Below are 24255 nucleotides of genomic sequence, written 5' to 3'. Positions count from 1 at the left end.
GACTGTTGGAAGGTACAACGTCATCAGCTGTATCCCTTCAGCTTTACAGTGATTCTGTTGGTTGACTGTAGATCTGGCAAAGATGAAGCTCTGAAGTCACTGTGTTTGGAAAATAGACTCAGAGCCACATACTAATTTGTACTACCTCATCATTAGGTGAGACATTTCTTTATTTCCAGATACCTTACAGCTATTTGAACAGTATGAAAAAATACTTTTGGACTTGGATGAAAATCCATTTCAAGCGGCAACGTGTTCACACCAGAATAATTACAAACACATTAATGAGCCATTAATGTGTAATATTCCCACTTCTTTAATTCTCACGTGACCACTAAAGGTGTATTAATCCACAAAATAGCCCCAACTAAATCCATTTATTGAGTAATACAGTGCCTGGCTCCTTTATAAAACAACTGGGGGAAAAAAAACAAAAGGAGCACATTGATGGTTTTGTTTACTACTGTACATAACAAATCATAAAGTCTGAATCCAGTACTGTATACCCTACTTATTCATTTTCTAGCACAGAGTTATAGTCTGCAGTCTCCACTGGTCGCCTCTACTGGAAATCTCCTGATGAAAGTGTGACAGGTATAGAAGACGGGTTACGTGTGTAATAAAAGATGGACCAACACATTGTTGGTTTTGTTGAAGTCAGAAGTCAGAAATTATATAAGTAGTAGAATAAGGTTTGTAACTACATTTAAAAGATTTGAACAGTGACATCTTCAGTGCTCTAACCTGGTGACAATTTATAGTCAAGAGCAAGACGATGTGTCTTAAATGCCAAAAACATTTGATATAGAGGGAACTCACTCCAGATGTTTTTGTATCACTTGGGAAAAGTGAAGACTGACCCTCTCAGAGCACAGAGACATGGTGCCACCAGATGTTCTCCCACGGTTTTATTTGAAGCCATCTGAAATTTAAACTAGTTGTGTCTGTAAATGAGTTGTTGACTTATCAGTTGCAGATTACTTCATTTTTCCAAACAAACTGTGTTCTCAAGAATCAAGATATTTCTGGTGTTTATGTAAAATACCTGAGTGGATATTAAGACAACTTCACAGTTTTCCCATGAACTGGCCAGTCCTGGAGATTGTGACTCCTCGGGTGATACTGATTGGGTGGTCAGAGGAGCCTGTGGCCTGTTACTCTATGGAAGTTCTGACTTGTTGCGGGCCTTACAGGGTTATTGGGAAAACGAATGGAAATCAGGGCCTTAGCCAGAGAAGCAGAGCAGAAACACACACACAATAGCATTTAAACACACACATCCATCTAACACACACAAGGATGTGTAAGAGGAGACAGTCATGTGTCCACATTCAAACCCATACTTGCACCAGAACATCACAGATAATCAAACACACACACACACACTTTTGTGCACTGTGCCAATACTGTGATCTAATACGTATCGACACACACTAAAAGCACATGCTGCTAATTATTCACAAATGCCCATGTAGTCTGCACCAGATAACACAGAGGCTCTCTCATGCTGGTAATTTATTCCGTACATTTGGATAAACTGCTCTCCTAAAATGGCCAAACTCTCAGCATGACAAAACCCAGAATTATTTATACTTTACTGGTGTGCTCCCATGGAGGAATGAGCCCTGAGGTAACACATGGCATATTGCAACCATCCAATGTTGCAAAACTAATAACCTCCTCAGCCTGTTTGATTTTTCCCATTTTCTTCCTCTCTCTGCAGGTTTTGAAATAAAACCGGGTACCGCTACATTGCACATTGTTATAGGGTTTCATGCCACACGTGCTGAGGATGGTCACTTTGAATAACAAACCCATGAATTTGAACGTTTATAACAAGCAGCAGTCAATCATGAAAGCTTCTTTGCTGCCTTACTGTGAGTTTGATTGATGGAGGCTTGACACCAGTTTGAGCAGTCAGTGTTTATTGGACTGACCGCTGCGTGTCAGCTTAGCACAGACGCAGGAGATGTGGAGACTAGAGGCAGTTAACCCCAAACAAGACGGGTGAAACATGCCTCCCAGTTAAGTCATTCATAAGCTGTTTTGTTTAGCTCAGTTCGCCACTATTTGGCCATTAGAAGTTTGATGTCAAGGAGTCAGCTTTTTTTGAGTTGGCTGTGTAAACCTTACTGCTTTGTGAATATACAGTTGGGCTAAACTAGCCATTGATGGTCAACAGAAAGCTCATTTCTTTTAAAACCATAATGATTTGTTTTCTATTTCTACATGTGTGAAATAAAGAAGATGAAATATATGTGGAGGCTTTGGAGTTGTCCACAGCTCAAACCTTAATTGGAACAGGCTCAATGCTGAAAGCAAAGGAGCTATGTACTGTTGTTGTTGAATAAATGACAATAGATGACATCTATCAAGTAGCCTTTGCAAGACTGATCACAAGTTAAGTCCATTTTTTGCCACAGAACCATGCACATCTTTGCCAGGACCCAGACTGTGCCACTGTGTGAAGTGATTCTTTGTTTCTCGTCAATTCAGTGCTACTATTGTCAGTCTGAAAATGGACTCGGTGTCGTTTTTGCCCCAGGGTCGTAACAGAGCAGTACTTGAGTGAAACAGATGGGGCCAAGTGAACACACGTGAAACTTTCAAGTGTCCCATTAGCACAGATATATCCTCATGGAAAAAGATTTTTTAAGAGGCCGGCACACAACAGTCAGCATAAATCATACAGTCAAAAAGACTTTTACTCAGCATTCAAGTCCAATTTGTCATGGACCATTTATTGCAATGAAATGCTGTGCACTTGTCAAAATACCTTAAATAACTTATCGTTGTTTGTGTCATGTAATATGACATGGGGCAAATTATTTCATTCAAACGCCTGAGTGGAGCTGTATAGCCTGGAGTATCTAAAAATCTAACTCATCCCAACATGATATGATAGATAGAGACAAACATTACATAAAACCTCTCTCACGTGTCTGACAGGAGCCACATATGGCACATCTGTCACTAAAGTATTCAGCTGTGTTTGAGGATAACTATGGAACATTTTTAACTTATAGAGTCATGCCCAAGGCCTCAGGGGACAACAGGATTTAATAGTGGAAAATAAGATGCAGTTGCTTTGTAACTGCATATTATTTTGTCAACAAAATGTAATAAGGACCAGACCACAAGACCCATATCTCATTGCCCCTGTGTTTGAAGTACAATGACAAGTCATACATATGGGATAAGTGGGTATATGATAAATGAGCAATTAACATGGCATTATGAAAGTGAGGAAGCGAGCCCTCTGGGGGAGGTGGATGATGTCAGAACTCTGAGATCCTCGTCGGGGTTCAGCCTGTCCCCGACAAGTCTACAAATCATCTCGACCCCTGGCTTAGCACCTGGGAAAGCATTTCAGCACATGAGCACAGCCGGCAGGCAATACAGCAGCAGGCAACTGAGCAGCGTGAGGAGCAAAATAATGGCAGACTGGCTTAAACTTAAACACAACTCCGCCCACACCAGTAGCTATCTTTCCCAGAATGAGGGAATAAATTAGCTCCATTAAATGCTTCTTTAAAGCAGACTCCCGAGGGCACGTTGCAAAATTCAGCAGCTACCTATTGATTTCTAAATTCAGCCGCATCGTGAGGACTCCACCTGGCCTGGTGTGTATAGTTTGACTTTTAGGGGAAATACGCTTAGTCACTCGTAGAGAGGTTACCACCCTACTCACAGCTTAGCACAAAGACTGGAGTCTCCACCAGTTGCTGGGCAACCTCTTGGTGACGACAAAACCCCAGGTGCATTCAGCAAAGCTACAGTCCAGCACCAACCCCCCTGTAAAACCACCACTTGTCAGTTTTGTGTGGCTCAAACAAGAGACAGTTAACATGTTAATCAGAGCTGCTGGTTACCAGACTTTACTAATATTTATAGAGAGTCAGATTAGTTGTTTCACACAGTTTCCAGTCTTTATGCTAAGATAACCTGTTGCTGACTCCATGCACCCTTGTGCACCCTGGACAGATAAGACAACCACATTCAGATGCATGCTCTCTAACCTACAAACCTGATCTCCAGTTCTTCAGGAACAGCAGACATGGACAGAACGAATGAAACCCCAGCTGGCCAGTCCAGGCCCAAACCCAGACCCCTCTTGCTTCTCTTTGCTGATATTTCCCTGACTCATAACTACTGGGACTTACTGTAAAGCTCAGTCACACTAAATAAGATTAAGCATTTTATCAGACTCTCCAAAGAACAATACCAAGTGTCAGGCAGTGTCTTATGGCCCACAGTTGTCCTGTTGGGACAGATAGAAAGGGAAAGAGGAGGAGAGCAGACACGGTCAAGCTACTGTGGGAATGTGGATTAACCAAACTGCTAAATGCCTTCTGGGTAATTTTCCCAGCATTGTTGACCACCTCTTTGTTGGACCACCCCTCCACCCCTCCCTCCTCCTCTAATTCCCTGCATTCTTTCATTTCTTAACAGCAGCGTGAAAGTCTTTATCACTGCTCTGACACCTCTCTGTCAGACCCGACAGTGCCCCTCAGAGCTGCTGAGGGAAAAACTTCTAAAGGTTGATTTCAGTGACCATCCCAACTACTGGCATGAGTCATCGCAGAAGAAGCAGGGTGGAGGAGACGTGACCTGGTTGATCAGTCCAGATTATCCCATGAACAGGCTCAAACTGGAAACTTTGGTCCTCCCTGCATCTTCAGACCTGCCAAAGCCTGTCTAGATTTTGTCATCTGGTTGAGTTATTAAGCAGTTTTAAGAGTCCTCAAGACGGCTGTCATTGTGTCAGTGCTGTTTCAACCATGCCGTAATGTTCACGGTAAATAAATGGTAATACTTGACTATTCACATCATCTCAGATGGCTATGCACTTACTAAATAAGAGAAAGAAGTCTACAAAACTTAATATTACAATGGTAACACGATGCAATACAAGCAATATGCACCATGAAGCAAGACACAATGGGATGCTTTGTAATTTGTAAGCAAACATGTGTTTGGTGAATTCTTCTTGACAAATGGGAAAATGCTTTTTACGGGGTAACATATCAGCTCTTGGGTTTTTGTCTCACCAATGCATTTTTTTTTTTTACTGTGACTGCTCAAGACTAGAAAAGGGTTGTTTTCTTACTTCAGACTATCCATCCCTATAATCTTTCTTTATGTTGTGACTGATCATGTCACACTCTGCCTCTTTCTGATTCTGTCATCACTGCCTGTCTCATATACACAGAAGGCCATACACACACATAAAAATGTATAAACCTCCATGGCTCAATGTCCCTGAGTCCTACAGGGAGATAATTAAGGGGTGAAAGGGAAGCACAATAAAGAGAAGATCACCCTTATTATTATATTTAATCATCTCTGTCCTTTTTCTAAGCCCTCCCTGCTCTGTCTCCATTGGACTGCATGGCTGAAATAAGTAGAGGGGGAGATGATGAAGAGGAAAAATAGTCTCTGCTGTGCTGAAGCCTGAAACTCCAGAGAGGAGTTAATGTGAGGAACATCATGTACCCACACAAAAAGTGCAGTCCCACAGCCAGACACTGTAGGTTTTATCTATACACTACACAATAGTGTTCTACATATATTTACATCAATTAGCTTGTGATCTAGATAAACCGTGAGTAGTAGTAAAGTGGAGCATCATGGCTTCTTTAGATGCATATGATCACATATTAACAAAGTTGTCTTTGGCTTCAGTTCAGCAGGAGACCCTCGCCTTGCGTCACTTTCCTCTCTGTTGCTCCAAGTGCATTACCACTCTCTACTGACACATAAAGACAAAAATGCAATGCAATAGTCTTTCAGTAGCAGCTGAATGTATGTGCATGTTGAAATCATTTAGAAGCACAAAGTCAAGGGAAACTGGGTTTGCTGTTTCATTTATGAGGAGGTTTTGTAACACGTCCAAGAGGCTTCCATGTGTCCCACTTCACTATCTTCTGCATTTGTCTTATTATACAAGCAATTAACACTCTATAATACAACATTAAAGAATGCTATATCTAAGGCTGCTTTTAGTGAGAGCTTAATTACAACTTGGCACCTACTGGGCGGTTTGGCTCAGACGTTGTGCATTGATGACGACAAAGAGAAACAAAGAGGCACTGAGCTGTTTGAGTTATGGTGAGTTAAACATGACATTTTCTTAAACAGTTTAACCACTAAATGCCAGTAAAAAAAAACATCATCACTCTTACAACATTAAATGTTTTAAACATTTTCACTGTTTCCAACTGGCACTTTTGTTTCTTCTAATATATAACAGCCACAGAAACAAAGCAGCGCCACATAATTATTCACAAGTCTTTATTTTCATCTCATCATTTAATGGGCTTCTTGGAGCCAGACCCACAGCTGACACTGGGCGACGGCAGGGTACACCCTAGACAGGTCACCAGTCTATTAGTAGTCTATTACAGTCCAGTAATTTAACTGCAATTAAAATATCCTGTGTAGTAACTCCCATTCAAATATCAGAATACGGTGACTATGACTGCTGAGGTAAAAATGAACTGCATCTACAGCAGGTCCTGTGAGCGAGAGGCTGATGAGTTGGATACAGGACCTGAAGTGTGTGTTGATGTGTGGGACTTCATTCTCTCATGATACATTCCTCTGTTGCCTGTTACCACAAATAAACTATGTGAGACATGAGACTGATCTGCTTTTTTTCTGGCTGCACTGATTGTGGGCAAAGAGAGACACCACTCCAAACTGGGGCCCTAAACGACTCCTGTCAGCCCAGCCCCCTCTTTGTATTGAGTTTCTCCACTGTGCATGAGTGTGTGTGCGCTTTGGTGAGGGTCTCTGAATTAGAAGCAGACAGTCCCTCCTCCACAAACAAAAAAATCTAGACTTTCAGCAAGGGAAGGGTGGGAAACAAAATAAGAAAAGAATGCCATTAGAGTGGTGGTGTGTGTGTGTGTGTGTGTGTGTGTGTGTGTGTGTGTGTGTGTGTGTGTGTGTGTGTGTGTGTGTGTGTGTGTGTGTGTGTGTGTGTGTGTGTGTGTGTGTGTGTGTGTGTGTGTGTGTGTGTGTGTGTGTGTGTGAGTGTGTGAGGGGAGGCAAACATCCACCACCACTACCACGTGTTGTATGTGACTGTTATGTCCTCCACATGTCTAATCTGTGATTTGATAATCAACCTGACATTCTGTTATATTATCTGATCCGCCATCTTGCACCGGCATGTAGACCAAACAGGAGCACAAACACACATACACACACACACACACACACACACACAGTCACACACACATTTTACACATGACTGCCCAGAACTAACACACACCCCCTAGTCCTGCTGTCAGACCAACTCAGTGTCTCCTTTCATCCCATCACCTGCAGGGAACTGGCCAACTTTATATGATCTCACTCAGCTCCTATGAGACCAAACACACCTACAGGACCCCTACCTGGGGTAACCCCTTCTCCCTCTGTAGCTATACCTTTCCTGCTGTTTTAAAGCCCCTTGTTTCCGCAGGTTTGTGCTGAATCAGAAGGGAACAGTGATTAGGGGTTAAACCAAACCCCAACATGCACAGCAGCTCTTTCATCTTTTCACACACTGTGCAATTTGGATGCCTACAAAACACGCGAGGTGGAGTGGTGCATCGTAAAAAAAAAAAAAAAAAAAAAAAACAGCAACAGGTCTGTCCAAGCACCGACACTGACAATCTGTTATTATAATTAACGTGGACACACGCTGCTTTTCATTACAACACGCTCCACTGGAGACCACCGTCCACACTCCACGTAGCCTACTCTGAAAGATGTGCCTGAGGCTACAGTATGAGTTATGGCACAAGTGTAAAAGGTTGTCAGGTAAAATAAAATAAAAAAACCCACACACACATCATTTAAAAAAAAGAACTTTGCACACCACTTTAAAAACTCACAACCCACAAAAACTAAACTCTGTCCCTCAGAGTGCCACCTCTGCATCTCTGTTTGTGCGTCTCTCACCAGATTGCTATGCGCTCCTTCGGGTACTCCAGCCTCTCGATGCAGCCCAGGTGGTGCGACAGGCTGTGCTCGGCGTTGCGAGCCACAATGGCGATCATAACCTTTGGCTTCAGGAGGGACGACTCGGGCTTGACCTGCTCCTGTACCACCGTCACCAGCTCGGAAGCGCCGCCGGGCAGCAGAGCGGCCAGCAGCGCCCACAGCACACCGACTCCCACGGCCCCGAGCGCCCGCATCTTGGCTTCCACGATTCCGCCGTGATTCTCTCAAAGGCTGGAGCCGGAGTGCAGGGACTGACTGAGAGACCGAGTGAGTGAGTGAGTGAGTGAGTAATGGTGGGAGGGGGAGAGAGGGAAGAAGGTAGAGGAGGGTAGAGTTTGGGTGGAGGGCTTTTTACCCCTCCTACACCCCCGCTGGTGGAGTGCAGCCTGTGCAGCAGTATCTCCTTCCATCTCCTCTTTCTAATAATAATAATAAATATTAACACACCTTAAATGAGAATTAATCTATTATTTGATTGTAGGTTAATCACCACCTTTTGTTTGGCAGGCTGAAATGTGAGAAGTGAGACACATCATGCTCCACATCATTTGTGACCGGCGTCTGCAGCCCGTTGATTGGTCCATGTCTGCTTCTCCTCCTTCACTCTTCTTCTTCCCGCACGTGTGCTGAGGGTTTCTTTTCCTTTTCTCCACGCCCTCCCTCTTGACAGTCTTTTGGATGCTGAAGAACCGGAGACCATGAAGTCACCAGCTGTGACATCAGCCTGCCAGACTGCTGCACTGCTTCTTTATTTCTTTTCCTCTAGTGTTACTCTCCGTGACAAACACAAACTGACAGAGCTGTAATTTGTTTCAGTAGGCAAAGAATAGGCCTATCTGAAAAAGGTAAAACTCTTGTCCCTCAAATTTACTGAATCGAATATGCTTTAAAAAAAAACAACAACAAAAAAGACAGGGTATGGCAATAGCCTACAGTTAGAAGATATTATAGCATCAAGGACGCATTACAGAATGTGGTGTTGTATAAAATGTCCTTTTATCTGCCTTCAGGTACATATACCGATTATTATATGCTTCTCTCAGATGGGTAATGGAAAAAGCACGCTTTTTATAGGCTAATAAAGAGAAGGTTGTGCTATTCCAAGTGTAACTCATGACGTATAGGAATTGACTTGAGTTAGTGTTGTATTTTCAGAAAAACTGATGGGATTCCTTCATGATTTGAGTAAAGCGTTTGAAACTCCACTGGGTCACATCACTGAAAATAAGCTCATGAAAAGTTGGGGTTCCTGTGTGTCATGTCTGTTTTGTGAATGTATACTTGCCAAATTGAATGTAAATTAATTTTACCAGTGTTATTGACAATGCTGTTTATGATGTTAATGACAATAAAAACATTTCCTTACATTTTAATAGGAAAATATTATCATACCAAAACAAGCAGGGCAGCTGAAGAAAACATTAGAGTGGGCAAATGACAAAAAAAAGAGGGAAAAAAAGTTGTTTCCTTTGTGCGGAGGGAAAATAAGAGAAAACCTTCTCAATTAATGACATGGAAAGTATTTGAAAAAAAAAAGTATGTGTGCCAAGGTGAAGACAAACTGTCAAACTGAGACATAAAACACTGAACAGTCATGGCATCAACACTAAATATTCAACTGGTGCATGACAAAAACATGTGCCAAACCAATATGAACACAAACATTTAAGTTGGTGCAAAAACAAAAACACTTCAGCAACTTTTCAGACTTTCCACAGGGAATCAGAAACTCACTGTAGAAACGTTGCATTACTAAGTCTATAGGTTGCAGTCCACAATTACCCACCTTCAGCTCCAACCGTTGGCATCCATGCTCTATACTATTATAATATTATACTTTACGCTCTTATATGATTACAGTAACCCTCCAGTAACCTTTTTTTAATTATAGTTCACTGACAGACGCAGACAGACGGCCAAAGCCAGCTTACTCGTGTCCCTGTCTCGACTCAGTTGTGTTTATTTAAGGATCTCTGCCACCTGGTAATGTTTTCCCTCTTTGTTGAGGTAATTAAAGTACTCCGCCGTGTTCTCCCCTGATGGATGCTCTTAGTCACAGTGGACGGGAGACAGAGTGAGAAGGAGCCATGTTTTCACCTGTCTCAGTAATCCCTTAGCTCCCTCTAGTGATTTCCCAAAGTCGGTTAAGATGGGTAAGAAAAAAAAAAACCTGAAGAAGTGACCACAAAATCATAGCCTTCCCTTACACACTCAGACTTGCTCATACTCATCTCCACAGATAAAGAAGAAACTTCACTAAAACCTTTGCTTGAGGGAAGGTTTGCTGACCTGCAGTTATGCTTATAGTCCTTCAGAGGTCAGAGATCAGCAGTCCACAGCTGACTGGAGAAGTCTGCTCTGTTGTGACTTGTAAACATTTCTAGTTTATGTGCCTCCATTCATTTCTTGGCCCAAATTCTGCTCAGACTGAGCTGTGAATGTTTGTAGCTCACAGACCAAAATTAAAACCAAATGCATCTAAAATAAATGAGCAACCTGGTGAAAAAAATAAATAAAACAATGTTTACTCTTGTGTTTCTCTCACCACTGTGCACTTTTTGTTCAGATCGCAAAGTGGCCTCACCCTGTTGGCTCAGTGTCAGGCTTCTGTGCCCGCTCAGACTGTCATACATTGCCATTATTCAAACGGATCATGTGCTCCCTCTTCTAACGGAGGAAAACATCTGCTTTGTAATTTTGGTTATGAACTTGACATGCAGCCATTTGTCTCTCTGTAACTGAGCTGTAGATGACAGGTAAAGCAGAGCTGTATCTTTTTTTTTCTTTCTTTTTTTTTGTTACGTTTAGGATCAATGTTTGTTTTAAGAGCTGCCAACCTTCTGGTTTGTTAAACTGTGGTTGCCTTGAAAAGTGCAGCTTAAATAGCTAGGCCTTCTCTACTCTAGCTTTAAATAGCAGGGTAAATCCTTCATAAGCGGGGTCAATAAATAGAAAAGTATGTCAGACAGAAAATTCCTGGATAAATATGCACCATATGCTGTATCTTTCTTTAATGGGAGGCTTTAAAAAATTGGGATAAAGAAAGGATTGTAGCACACAATACACCTTCCAATACACTCCCTTACTACAACACAAAATGAAAACAGCATGAACAAAAACACACAGCTATGAGCCTCAAATCTGAGACATAAAATTGCAATTCTACACAGCACACTCTTGTAATTTCATTGAGCTGATTTGTGTGTGTGTGTGTGTGTGTGTGTGCGCTCCTCCTCTGGCTGTCAAAATGATGTACAACTCTAATAGATAGTGCTTGATCATGCAGAGATCTCTGTGAGGTTGTTCACTTGCAACTGTGTGTGTGCTGGCACCATGGGGAAAGCATGAACCAGCAGATGGTGCTCTTGTTTTATCCTTGAAGATCTCTCTCTCTCTCTCTCTCTCTCTCTCTCTTTCCCACACTCACGTTCTCACAGTCTCGTCTTCAGCCTCCAGACGGTGCGAGGAGGAAACCACCCATCCTGGTCAGAGGACTGAGATTGCTGAAACGGTCTCACACACGTCACTGAACAACTCCTGTTTCTGCTGAACAAGTCTCCTCAGTACCACTGGGCTCAAGTCACCGCTCTCGTTCCAGGCACCGACTGCTTGCTCAGCTAATACGAATTTGGCAGGCTGCAGTAAAATACAATACGAGTGCCAAACCATAAAGCAATCAGGCTCCCCTGGCTATCCATTTCAACCCCTCTTAGACTCGGCTGGTCACCTCAGTGATGCAGGGAATTCACAGAGCGACCTCCGCTCCAGCTGAACCCTAAAACTCTGCTGCTGACAGTATATAGACATTGACAGAGATGCGTCCAGACAGTTGCAAAAGATGTGTTTACACAACAATTAGCTTCCTGGGATTTAAGTAGGTCACTTCTTGTGGGTGTGCGGCATGAATGCAAATGAATCTTAATTCTACCTTCCTCAAGCCTCAGCCTCCCCCATGATGTGAGCCGCCTCTTTGCCAAGGTAATCCACAGTATGGATCTGGAAGGAGAGGCTTTACATACAAATGGATGGAAAGGAGAGAGCGGGGAGAAATAGCTGGGCTGACTCAAGGATATAGTTAATGTAGCCTACGTTGTGGATGAATGGAAAGTGTATATTTTCCAAGATGGTAAGAGGCTGGTGCTGCCACATTTCTAAATGAGTGATCAATCCTAAGTGGGTAATAGGCAGCCAGGAACTGCTGGAGAGAGTTAAGACACCGAGCAAAGGCCTGCTGGCATCCAGGCAGGGATCCATCCCTTTGCTTTGACTCATACGCTCTACGTGGGCAAGCCATGTACTCACACATAACCTCTCTCTCTCTCTCTCTCTCTCTCTCTCTCTCTCTCTCTCTCTCTCTCTCTCAGACACACACACATGCACTGTGCTCCCACACTTGTAAAATCATGTGAGGAGTCTCGATCTTCCTGCACATTAAACACAAACACATTTTTCAAGCAGAGTTTCATGATCAAAAACTATAGTGTTTCATCTGATTATGCAACAGATATACGGTATATGTAACATTTGAATACAAAACCAGCAACAACACAAACTGCAGTGGCCACACACTGATCATTGAGGCTATCGGTTGGAGTCGGTCAAGATAATTTTCTGCCTTTTCTGAGTTTTTTCCTGTGACTGAAAAAATGTTTTTTTGTTAACTTTTGGAGGGTGCAGGATAACACAGAGTCATGTTATACTAAACACCGAGCAAGAACTTGTGTTACTACCGATCCTGTTCTCTCTCCTTGACATGTTGTGGTCCTGGACTCCCTAAGCTCCTCAAATGTCCCAGTGCCAGTCCACAGGATCCTGCTGTTACTTGACTTAATTGATTGGCAGGTCCTCTAATATGTAGATTAACACTGAACTAAATCCTAATCATTCATGTGTCAGAGGCTGCATCAGAGTGTTTGCATCACTGATGTGTTGAAACACAGCAGTGATATTCTCATTAAAGGCTGTAGCAAACTCCAGGTTCCTTATTATTGAGACAAGTTTGAAGTGTGAATTTGGCTCAGATTTCATGTAAGAATTTGGACTGAAATTGCACCAGAGCCAAGAACACGTTGTACCCAACAAGGACTCTCACACTTTGGGCTCTATTTCTCTCTCTCTCTCTCAAACACACACACACTCAAACAGTAAAACACACACACAAAGCAGGGAGGAGTGGGCTCTTTATTGGTACTTACGTCAGGGTGGAAAGAACATTTTCTTGCCCATATTCCTGTCTGAGGTTAACGGGCAACATCCGTCTCTTCCTCACTCACTCCCTCCCACTTTCTCACTTCTCCAACTCCTTCGTCTTAATTTCTCGCTCTTACCTCGCCCACCTCTCTCTCTGTCTGCCTCCAACACATTTTTTTTTTCTGTGTGGGAGAGCCTTGCAGCAAGCATCGGTCCACGGGGACCCTTTCACACTCCTGATGTGCACAGTGGCTGCTGATTGTAACCTTATGTGCCCCTGTGAGTGAGTCATGTGAGGTAAAAAATGAGCTGGTGTGTGTGTGCGACTGAGTGTGTCTGTGTGTGTTGTGTTGTGTTTTACAGACAGCTGGGTACAGCTATAAAAGAAACAGCCAGGCTACTGAATTTTCCTTCATAATGTGGTGATCAGCTTTACCCAATGACACTCACGCCGTGCATTAGGGCATCCAGCTCCACAGCTTGTATAGCAGTGTTATTCAATCTTGGGGTCGGGACCCCATGTGGGGTCGCCTGGAATTCAAATGGGGTCGCCTGAAATGTCTAGATTTTTTTAAAAAGACTGATCTTTTTTTTTTTTTTTAACTTATGATTAAAAACACCACACACAATCTTAAACAACTGTATTCTATACTTTCACTTTCTGAAATATAAATCGAGTTCAAATAAAATGCAGCATATACAAATATCTGAGCTGGCGCATCTTGATTGATGGCTGCAGTCACATGATCCCGGGGTCGCCAGAAATTTGTGATGTCAAAATGGGGTCACGAGCCAAAAAAGGTTGGGAACCACTTTTGTAGAGAGTCAGCTGAATCTAGGAACAGCATCAGTTCAGATCTCTGGGGGTTCTCACACACATGCACACCACAAAATTGTTGAAAGAAAACAACTCAGCATCATCCTATCACTCAGTTGGTCAATTTATAGTACAAATAATAAGTATCCTTAATAGAGTACAACTATTAACTGCGTAATAATATTGCTCCTCATTTATAGGACAATAGATGCTCAAAAAATAACCATGCTACATGTATTGATTTATAGTTCTTGTCAAATAGTTAAAAGGATTACAAGTAAAGGGATTGTTTTTTGTTTTCATTTTTGGCCACTTGGAGGCAGTGGAAAGACCAAGCGATTATTTCCTTAGAAAAGTTGATGAATTTGTTCAGCAACAGATACAGAGCATTATTACTTCTCTGAAGCCATGTTGTAAACACTTAGCACAAGAAGGCCTTCACTTCTGAGCCTCCTTTACCTATCTGGCACTTTGGCTGCTCAACTCTATGTTCACCAGCTGTCTGCTATTTGTTGCTGGGCAGGTAGTAGTACACAGTGGGTGTATCCAAGCCCCAACACAGGTGAGAAGTGTGAGAATGACCTAAAACAATGAAAGGATGGAAAATACTCGTCGATGCAGCTTAAATTGAATTTCTGCTCAGTGACATTATATTTGATTGATGCTATGTTTGGTGCTGTATAGCTACAGGTGACAATTGTGAGATCACTGTAAATATTTAACCAGAAAAGAAAGGATACATGAACTCACAAGACTGAATGGAGCATTGACAAACCAGCCAGATATCAACCGCCATTAAGCACTGACCGCACATGTAAATGTTCTTTCAAAGTTATATAATCTCGCTTTAAACGTTCTCATGCATCTCTTGTCCTTATGTAAAGCACTTATGTAAAGCCTCTGTTTGAAAGATGCTCAGCTGGCCTCCGCTTGACAGTTACTGGGCTGAGTTTGAATTTGTTCAAGTCATGTCATCTGGAAGACATTCATCTCCCAGAAATAATTCAAGAAGATCTAAAAATGAGTTGTTTACCATTGTGGAGGACTGAATCTTTCACTAGTGTCTTCAGTCTTTGTTTATTGTGACCATAGTTTATTCTTACCATGAAAAATATGGTAAAAAAAGAAACACATAATTAAATATGTAGTGCTCAGTTATTTGTAAAATGCACTTTTGTTCACAAGAACTATGCTTCAGTGCTGATATTACACCAGCAGGTGGCAGAAACACAGGCCTGCTTCTCTGAGTGGATCGGCTCTGACTGCATGGCTTCAGGCAGCATGACCACAGGGAAATGGACTGACTTCACGCTCCTCAGTCCACTGCCAGCATGACGGCACTCCATTACTCAGCTTACAGCAACAGGCACGCACAAGAAGACACACACACAATCGCACATACACGCGCCATGCACATTGAGACGACACGGACATTAAGAGCTTCTGCGTTTTTATTTTTAATAGAAAAAAAGTATTCAAAATAATACAACAGGAAGTATCCAGGAAAGATGACAAAAAAAAAAAAGTGATCAGGTCTGTGTCTGCACGGCAATCACATATCCTCACCTTGAACTGGGCGCATTTTGCTGCTTCAGTGCCTGAGTGTATGAATGTGTGTCTATTTCTGTGTATGTATGTGTGTATGTGGGAGAGCGAGAACACTGAAACAAAAGCAGAAATACAGAGCTTTACAGAATACTTACTGATCAATACACATGACAGTCTCCTGGTGAAATGAAAGGGATACGTTGTGTGTCTGTTTGAGTTATGTATAGTGTCGTTTTTGTGTATACGTAGAGCTGTGTTGGAAAGAGACTGTGTTACCATATGTACAATAAAAGACCCTGTGTGCGTGTGTGTCAGTTGGGATCTACTGTGTTATGGTATAGAAAAGGAGGATGGATTGGGTTGAGACACAGACGCCGAATTATGCAGCTTTGCTGTGGTGATGACGAAGATGATAATGACATCAAAGATGATGATGATGATGATGATACACTACGGAGGAAGCCAAGAGTCAAACAAACTGAAGAAGAAAGAAAAAAACATCAGAAAAGGGGAAAATAACTGAATGAGTGGCTGTGGAACAGAATTAAAAAAAAAAAAAAAAAAAAAGGTCCTTGACTTCAGAAGGCAGGAGGAGTTTAGAGTTTCTAGATCACCAGCTTGCTCCCTACTCTCTCTTATTAAAATATCCCAAATTTTTCTCTCTTTCTTCTCCACCATCCTTCACCTTTCCTCACCCATTCTCTCAGTCCCTTGTGGCCCAGGCCGGCCTGGCAAGAGGTAAGCAGGCCAAAAAGTTCAGTGTGGATCCTGGCTGCGTTACATAAGTCCTCAGCTTTCAGCATCCTCTCCTCCCCGGGCATCCTTTCTTCTCCACTTACGCGTCTCTCAGTCCTCCACACACCCACCAAGCCAATGTTTATCCTTACTTGGCTTCCATATCTGGGAGTTCCTTTGTCCAAATGTAAGGGTTAGATATTCAGAATGGGACCACGGAGGGTAAGACAGACAGACAGACAGACACGGAGGGACAGATGAAGGGTTGAAGGGCTGCCGTTGTCCTACTGAAGGAAATAACTGGTTGACCCGACAGAGGCAAGTCCCACTCTCTGTTGGCAGCGATGCGTGCCCATCCATCATCGCATCCTCCTCCATCTCTCCCTCCTTTCATCTGTTTGTCCGTTCATCGCTCTGCCACCTCCATCTGTCCGCTCAGGGGCCTGAAGGGGCGAGGAGCTAGGAGAGGAGGCTGTAGTCTCTGAAGAAAGTTTTCTTTATCCCATTCTCTCTCTCGCTCTCTCTCTCACACTCTCTTTTCATTCATCCCCCACTCTTCCATGTGCGATTAAAATACTATCTTTGCCATATCTTCATAAAACACACACATACTCATACACATAGTGTCCCATCACTTTCACAATCCTACTGATAAAACACTGATTCAGCTCTCCCTCTTACTCTCACAGGCACACATAGGCACACACGCACGCACACACATACACACACACACAGTGAGGCTCTCTGTGGGGGTGAATTATAGGGGGCCTCTGTGCTATGTCCCATCTTCCTCCTCCTCTTCCGAACAGTAGTCTCGCCCCTGCAAAAAAAAAAAGAAAAAAAGAGAGAGAATATGAGACTGTTTTCTTTAAACTGTAATTTGTTCCAGTTAAATAAACTCAGTAATAACCGCCTGCAAATGACTCTTCTCTCTCTCTGTCTCTCTCCCTCTCCCCCCATGCACCTGTTAGTCTAGTCGCATTTCAACAAACCCTCGTCTATTTGCAGGTACTGGCAGAGAAAAGTAAGGTAAAGGGCAGGTGGGCAGTCGTCTTTGTTTTGTTTCTTCAGTCATGATGTGGAGTTACCTAAGCTCTAGCTGACCTCTCCAGAGCTTGGCTAACAAAACACTCTCTTCAAATAAGCCTTTTAAAAACCGACTGCAACTGTAACACTTAAAGAAAAGAAAAAAATCATTGGAAAGAAGCAGCAAACAGAAAGGTGTCATTCCTGCTATATTTCCATTTACTGCTACTTTATTCTCTTCATCAGATTAATAAACTGTTTGAAAGTTAATTAGATCTAACTGACAGCATACATTCATTAAGAGGCTCTGCCTTTCGCTCAGTTTTTGTTCTACACCAACTCCTGTGGCGAATATCTGGCTCTTTAGCTGCTTTATGTGCCATTAGCTAGTGCTGTCTGTTGTTTGGTGCTGTGCATGTAGATTCATCAGAGCTCCTTTGCTTGACAACAGCTGCCTGTTGTAGCTGAAAACAATGCTGTGAGTGACAATGAATCAAAAGCAGCAAGGCTGTGGGTCCAAGATGGAAAATAATGAACTGAAAGTCGATAGAAGAGAGCACATTTGTATTATTATTCTCTGTTGATTTGCATGTATGACAGCTTTCAATATACATAGCAGTACACTGATATTACTTGTGTTAGTTGATTCAGTGCATTTTGAATGCAGGGCTTTCATTTTTTCTGCTACACTTGCTCAGGATCTGAATTCCACCACTGCACTTAAAAAAAAACATACAAGTGTGAAGGCGGAGAAATTAAACACATCACATGACAGCTCCCGAAGCTGAATCTAGTCATTTCTCGCTGTGGTTTCACTTTGCTAAGCTCATTTATAGTCAGGAACAACCCGAGTAATTCAAGTGGATGACAAAGAGTAGTAAGTGCTCACTGCAGCAATCACCTGTTCCGCCTCCTCACATGTGGAGCCGAGTGCTGAGCTCGTAAGCAGAATGACAATGTGGACTAATGGATGTTGTTGTTTTAGAGCCTGTCTCTTTAAATGTTAAGACCCAGCTGTTTCTTTAAATGCTCTCAGACCCATTCCCTGCTCCTCATGAACCCCCCTCCCAAACCTTTAACTGCATGAAAATACACACACACACACAGAGTATATCTACACAGCCCCCACAGCCCCCCTTCACCTTCTCAATCTTCTCATCCAGCATCCTGAAAAATTCCTGCTGGCTCTCTGACGTGTGAATACTGTGTGAGAGAGAGAGAGAGAGAGAGATAGAGAGAGAGAGGAGGAGGAGGAGAAGAAGGAGGGTGAGAGAGGAAGTTGGAGGTTGCAGAGGAGGAGGAGAAGGGAGGCAAGAAATACATCATGAGAATTTTCCATTACACCCCCCACACGGCACAAACACACACGCACATGCACAAAAACACGCACACACACAACTGCAGAGTGAGATATCCATCGCTGTGAAGCTGTGTGGAGGAATTTAAATAATTATTTTATAAAGTATTAACGCAATCTTTCATCCAAAAGGTTAAATACACTGCAGCCACCAGCAACCAATATGGACGACATATTCAAAAAGATTCATCAACACACACACACACACACAGACAGTCTGAGGCTGGCTAAGACACACCATTACAAAAACCAGACACAACATATCACTTTCTTCACACGTCATGATACTGACAGAAAAAAACAATACATACGTTTTAGAACGTCGCCATTTTTCCAGGTGTTTTTGGAATTTACATAATTCACTGACTTTTGTGGTTTTTTATGTAATCGAATCTGATGTGTTTGAGTCATCCAGCAGCTCAATGCCTGTTTGTTCTATGTTGGAAATAAAACATTGTCCAGGTCTGCACTTAGTAATTTGTCTTCACCTGCAAACCCGTTCATCACAAAGCAGCGTCATGAGGTTGAAGTCTGGAGACGGTGCTGATCCTCCATCATGTGAAACCTTCATCTGCTTCTTCTCCTCTTCTAATGTTTTGGGTCATTTTCTATTTGTACGATGAAACTTTGAACAACCGGTCTGTCTACCTTTGTGTCTGATATCAACAAACTGCAAACTGCACTACAGAAGTGTCTTCATGATGCATCAGAGTGTAGTAACACAGTTTGTCCCTGCACTGCCTTGATGCAGAGACAGGGTTTGTATGTCATCAGTAAAAGTTGTGCCGGGGTGCTCGGGTGGTCAAGTGGTTAGAGCACGTCCCAGGTGGGCACATTCTGCCCCAAAGAAGTCGATTGTCGGTTCGACTCACGGTCAACACAATCTTTACTGCAAGTTACCGCCCAGTCTCTCTCCATGCTTTCCTGTCACGCTTCACTGTCCTATCAAATAAAGGTGAAAAAGGCCTCCCAACACACACGTTGCACCACCTGTAGGAGCTGTGTGCACTAACCTTTAAAGCTTCATTTACTTCATTTGCTCTAGAAAATGTATGTAAACCAATTTCACACCCCCTGTAAAAGGCTGTTTTTGGTGACCTAAACTTTTGTCTTGAGGAGTTCACTTCTTACCTTTGCACCATTTAAGGTCTTTCACTGGACATGAACTGAAAACATGTGGGTGTTCTTAAACTTTTGACAGGGAGTGTAATAAAAGATGACTAATGCGTCAGTTCTTTAAAATTACAACGTCTCATGAGTAAAACTAATCCACCAGTGCTTTTTGGAACTATTTTGTGTGGAATAAATATTCCCTTTGATATCAAACATGGTGTTGTTGGCTTACTATAAAAACACTTTTTCAAAGCTGTGAGCGCCAAAGACAAAATTCTGTTTGTTAATCAAGTGTTTCATTTATCAGAGTTGTCCATAATATACAGTTGATATATTTTGGCACATTTCCACCAGACATCTACAGTAAACAGAGCAGTTTCCACATACTCACTTTGACTTGTTGTTTGCTGCAGCAACCTCTTTCTGCTGTTTGCCCCGGTGCTGTGCATTACTCTTCTCCTGAAAGACACACACACAATCAGTTTTTATTATAAGCTGATAAAGCAGTTAACAAAACAAACAACTCATATCAGCAAACAGCCACACCAGAGACAGCGCATGTCCCTTCAAGCTCTACATTATCAAATGGCCTCCTCGCCCAGCTGGCACGTAGGCAGCCCATACTGTAGTATAACATATGTAATAAAAACATGAAGGTTGAACACCTCCATCAGTTGCCATTTTGTGTCTCTGCCAGCTTTGTGCATAGTTTCCTGCTCCGGTTAAAATGTTCCAGTGCTTCTGCAGTGATCGACCAACAAAGACTCTCAAGTAAAGTGCATCTTCCACTCACTCACTGTGCTTGTGTCAATTCCTCTCTGAAAGAAAACACCTACGGGAGTGACAAATGGAAAGAAACAAATACTAGTCTGACTGCATCAAGTGGCTGCGCTGGAGGTAAAAATGGAGTTCGGGTCTCTCAATGACTCACTCGACTGAGTAACAGACAACATCAGCGCATCATTTGAAAAAGACAACGACCTTTTCAACATTTTTTTTAGAAAAAGAAAGAAAACTGTGCTGTGACTTTTGCGATGACCTGCTTCAAGCTGTGCTTTTGAAAAGAGGAGCTGTCTGTCACGGCCGGAGCCAGCTGCTTTGATATGGCTGTTTTAAAAAAAAAAAACTATATTAATATAATTTGTGGCAGAGTGACACTGTTTCCATTTTTTTTAATCAGGATTTAAAAGGTACACTGGTTCGTCATTTCACCACTTGCCAGGATGCCAGGCCGACTGACCTGATTTACTGAACAAACAGCCTGGCTCTCGCTTCACACTAACACGCTTTTCAGCCGTTTCACCTTTTGAAGGATATATGTGTCTGAATTTAGAAACGTTTGTGAGGACATTATGACAATGTGACATCAGCAGTGACATTACAACACTTCCTTATGTTTGAGACCTTAAGGTTTTGCAGGAGGGAGTCAGCCTCCGCATTCCACGCACACCGACATTGTTGTCTCAACCTGCGTGTGAGGCGCCTCCTTGTGTGTTTGTGTGCGTGTGTTTCTGTGCTTGTGCAAGAGACAATTAAGTGTGTGTGTGTGTGGGCTGACAGAGCCTGCCTCTGGACACAAACACGAGCCTGTTCGCTTGAGTTGATGAACTGTCAGGAAAAGGTCTGAGTCTGTCTGCGGATGACAGGCTGTCAGTGGACGGGTGTGTGTGTCTGTGTGTGTGTTTCTGTGTACGTCTCTCACCAGGTTCTCTTGGTTGCGTGCGTTCACCCGGTTTTCATCCCCCCTCATGTACTTCACCTCCTCCACTCCCTTCATCTTGTATTCATCTGAGGAGAGAGAAAGAGAGAGGTATGATTAAAGGGAGAGAGGGGCAGGAGGGAAATAAACAACAACAACAACATGTATTTATGAAGGCCGTCTCCCAGAAAAGAAACACTGACCAGACGCTCTTCACTCATCCTGATGCGAAAGGCTCAAATAACCAAACTACGTCCTATCAGCTCTATCGTGCGCTCGTTGCATTAAATCAACATTACCAGTGACTATTCCATTAAACCTAGCTATAATTTGTCCAAAGTAATCTGATAACTAAGAGCTGACACACAGCTTTAGAAAGTGGGCATGACAGCTGAGGTATTAGCAGGAGGATACTAGTCATCTCCTTTCCATTTTATCTGCAGCAACTCATCTGAGGAAAGAGAGACAACAGAGCGACAGCGAGCGCGAGAGGGAAAACACATGTAGCGAGTACGAGAAGAAACGAGAGTAGTAAGAGGAGACAGGAGGGGAAAAAAGAGAAATGGAACAAGATAAGAAAGAGCAAGCTGGAGGGGATTAAAGATCAGTTAAGCAGCTTCTAGGCTGCGTGGACAGCTTAGACGGTTAAGACAGTTAAGACGAGCACAGTGGCAGAGAGAGTGGCAACACTTCCACAAGACTCGGTGGCACCAGCACGACGGCCAGCGCCGTGCATCCTGAATCACTGCTGAGGCTAAAAAATTAGGCCAATAAACCCGACGTTAGGCATTTCTCACTCACTGCGAGGTCACTTACATTGCAATAAGGTCTGAATCCAGTGGAATTCAGATCAAAGTATGTGGCTGGTTATACTGCCTTCATCAGGACAAACAAATGAGGAACTAATTTTTTTTTTTTAAAGGTTAATTTGTCAGTCGAATTAAGGTCTAACCCTCTTCCTGTCAAAATAGAAAAAGGTGTGTATTATAGACAAAATGTATGTCTATATTAACATTTTAATAATAAAATACAAACATCCTCAAGTCAACACTGCTGTTGCTCTTTCGGTCGAACCATGTGAGTATTTATATGTTTATGAACACAATCATTGCCCTCATTGCTTCATGATTGATTATCATTGTCTATTATTTGTGCATTATTATTAATCAATCAGTTATCAGTTGTATAAAATGCTAATTACATATTTCCAGATGGGTGACGTCTTGAATTTGTTTTGTATAAGCGTCAGTCAAAAAAAGAGATATTCAACCGGCTCCACTTACATAAACCAGAGAAAAGAAGTTCAACACTGATGCACGAGTTGAATAGCATTGTAAAAACAAAACAAAAACATAACCTGTGTTGTATTATCATTGACAGATGTGGTGCTGCATAACTAAATTATTAAATGTCAAACGTGATGTATTGCGTTGTGGGATTGTTAGCAGAAGTTTTCCAGAGCAAATCACTTTTTACACTTGAACAAAACGTGGAAAGTAAAAAAAAAACAACAACAACAAAAAAACCCAATTAAATATATTAAATGGGCAGTGAATTCAGACACAAAAAGCCAAACACAGCAAGAAAAAAACCCAGTGGCTAATTCTCAGGTATCACAATAAGTCTGATTGTCTATGTTAAAGCACCTTTATGTAGAGAACCACACCTAACCTTGAGTAGACCTGTACAATCACAGCAGCATTTCTGCTGACAACCTGGTTGGTGTACGTTTAGTTGATAAAGCAACAGCTGATATGCTGAAATGCACAAAGATGGATACGAACGCCCACCCCTTGTCTTATCTGCTGCACACTTTGTATTTTGCCCTCACTATATCAGCAATCTGTCTGTCTGTTTATCCATGTGAGTGTGTGTGTGCCACTTTGTACCCAGCTGAAGGGTTCACTCCTCCCTTTGTGTCTGTTGCTCACGATCCACCCAGCACCTGGATCACCTGTGTGAGCGCTGTGTTGTTTCCCTGCGTGCATGTGTGCGTGTGTGTGTGATTGTCTGCACCTCTGCATCTTGGATGTGCGTCACTGCTTTGACTAAATCCTGAGCATCGCTTGTCAGATGAACAGCGCTGATTTGAAATCATTCGAGAGAGAGAGAGAGAGAGAGAGAGAGAGACACGAGGAGGGAGGCTGGCAGAGATTAAGAGAAAGAGAAACGAGAGGAACAAATGCAGACTACTTTTCTGCTGTTTGTCTCAGGAATGTAAACGAGTCGGAGCAAAGCAGCTCCTGTCTGAACATGCCGACACACGCACACACAAACACAAATGGTTTTATAACACTACACAGGCTCACCGTGCTTAGATCGACTCTGTAAACATGAAACACATACGGTGCTGCAGCAGGAAACAGAATTAAGAGACATTTCCTCTGCTCTTCTGCAGGTTGCAGGGGGCAATCCACATCCATTTTCATGCTCCATAATCTGTATCTTAAAGTGGACACAGATTAACAGGAAGAGGTGACAAAAAAAAAAAAAAAAAATGAAGCTCTCGTGGCTCTGTACGTTGAGCTAAATGGACATTTTCAAGCAGCAATTGAGAAAAAGCTGCAGCCTGACTGAATGTTCTGCTCCTGTTACAGGATAGTCAGTGAGATTAATGTGACGGGTATAGATAGATCAAAGTGACCCAGCTTACACCAATCAAGACTCATCACATCACAGACCTTGCTTCAATTTAGATAGGAGCAAAAACTGGTCATGCTGTGTGAGTAGTGTGTGTGTGTGCGTGCATGTGTGTGTGCATGTGTGCGTGTGTGT

At 42.6% G+C, this 24255-nt stretch overlaps 3 protein-coding genes across 4 annotated transcripts in view; all 3 read right to left on the bottom strand.

Annotated features, from left to right (window-relative positions):
• The window catches only part of rgl1 (ral guanine nucleotide dissociation stimulator-like 1), a 53407-nt gene extending 52579 nt beyond the window's left edge, over positions 1 to 828 (bottom strand). The window contains exon 1 of the mRNA XM_083970422.1: positions 820 to 828. The gene's annotated coding sequence lies outside the window, so the exon portion shown is untranslated. The remainder of the gene's footprint in view (positions 1 to 819) is intronic.
• The window catches only part of colgalt2b (collagen beta(1-O)galactosyltransferase 2b), a gene marked incomplete at both ends in the record, with an annotated part of 30226 nt that extends 22037 nt beyond the window's left edge, over positions 1 to 8189 (bottom strand). Inside the window, one exon of the mRNA XM_083970425.1 lies at positions 7954 to 8189. Within this exon, the coding sequence (XP_083826551.1) occupies positions 7954 to 8189 (236 nt within the window). The remainder of the gene's footprint in view (positions 1 to 7953) is intronic.
• A 7252-nt stretch (positions 8190 to 15441) lies between these two features.
• LOC310985019 (uncharacterized protein C1orf21 homolog) overlaps positions 15442 to 24255 on the bottom strand; it is a 35922-nt gene continuing 27108 nt past the window's right edge. For both annotated transcript variants that reach the window (XM_083970434.1, XM_083970433.1), the window contains 4 exons: positions 21484 to 21569; positions 20173 to 20240; positions 18454 to 18514; positions 15442 to 17105 (listed from right to left, as the gene is read on the bottom strand). In XM_083970434.1, the coding sequence (XP_083826560.1) occupies positions 17061 to 17105; positions 18454 to 18514; positions 20173 to 20240; positions 21484 to 21569 (260 nt within the window). In that variant the 3' untranslated portion in view covers positions 15442 to 17060. The remainder of the gene's footprint in view (positions 17106 to 18453; positions 18515 to 20172; positions 20241 to 21483; positions 21570 to 24255) is intronic.

The sequence above is a fragment of the Trachurus trachurus genome (assembly GCF_905171665.1).
Source record: "Trachurus trachurus genome assembly, chromosome: 4".
NCBI lineage: Eukaryota > Metazoa > Chordata > Actinopteri > Carangiformes > Carangidae > Trachurus > Trachurus trachurus.
The sequence above is the reverse complement of the archived record's forward strand: the minus strand, read 5'-3'. Positions and strand labels throughout refer to the sequence as shown.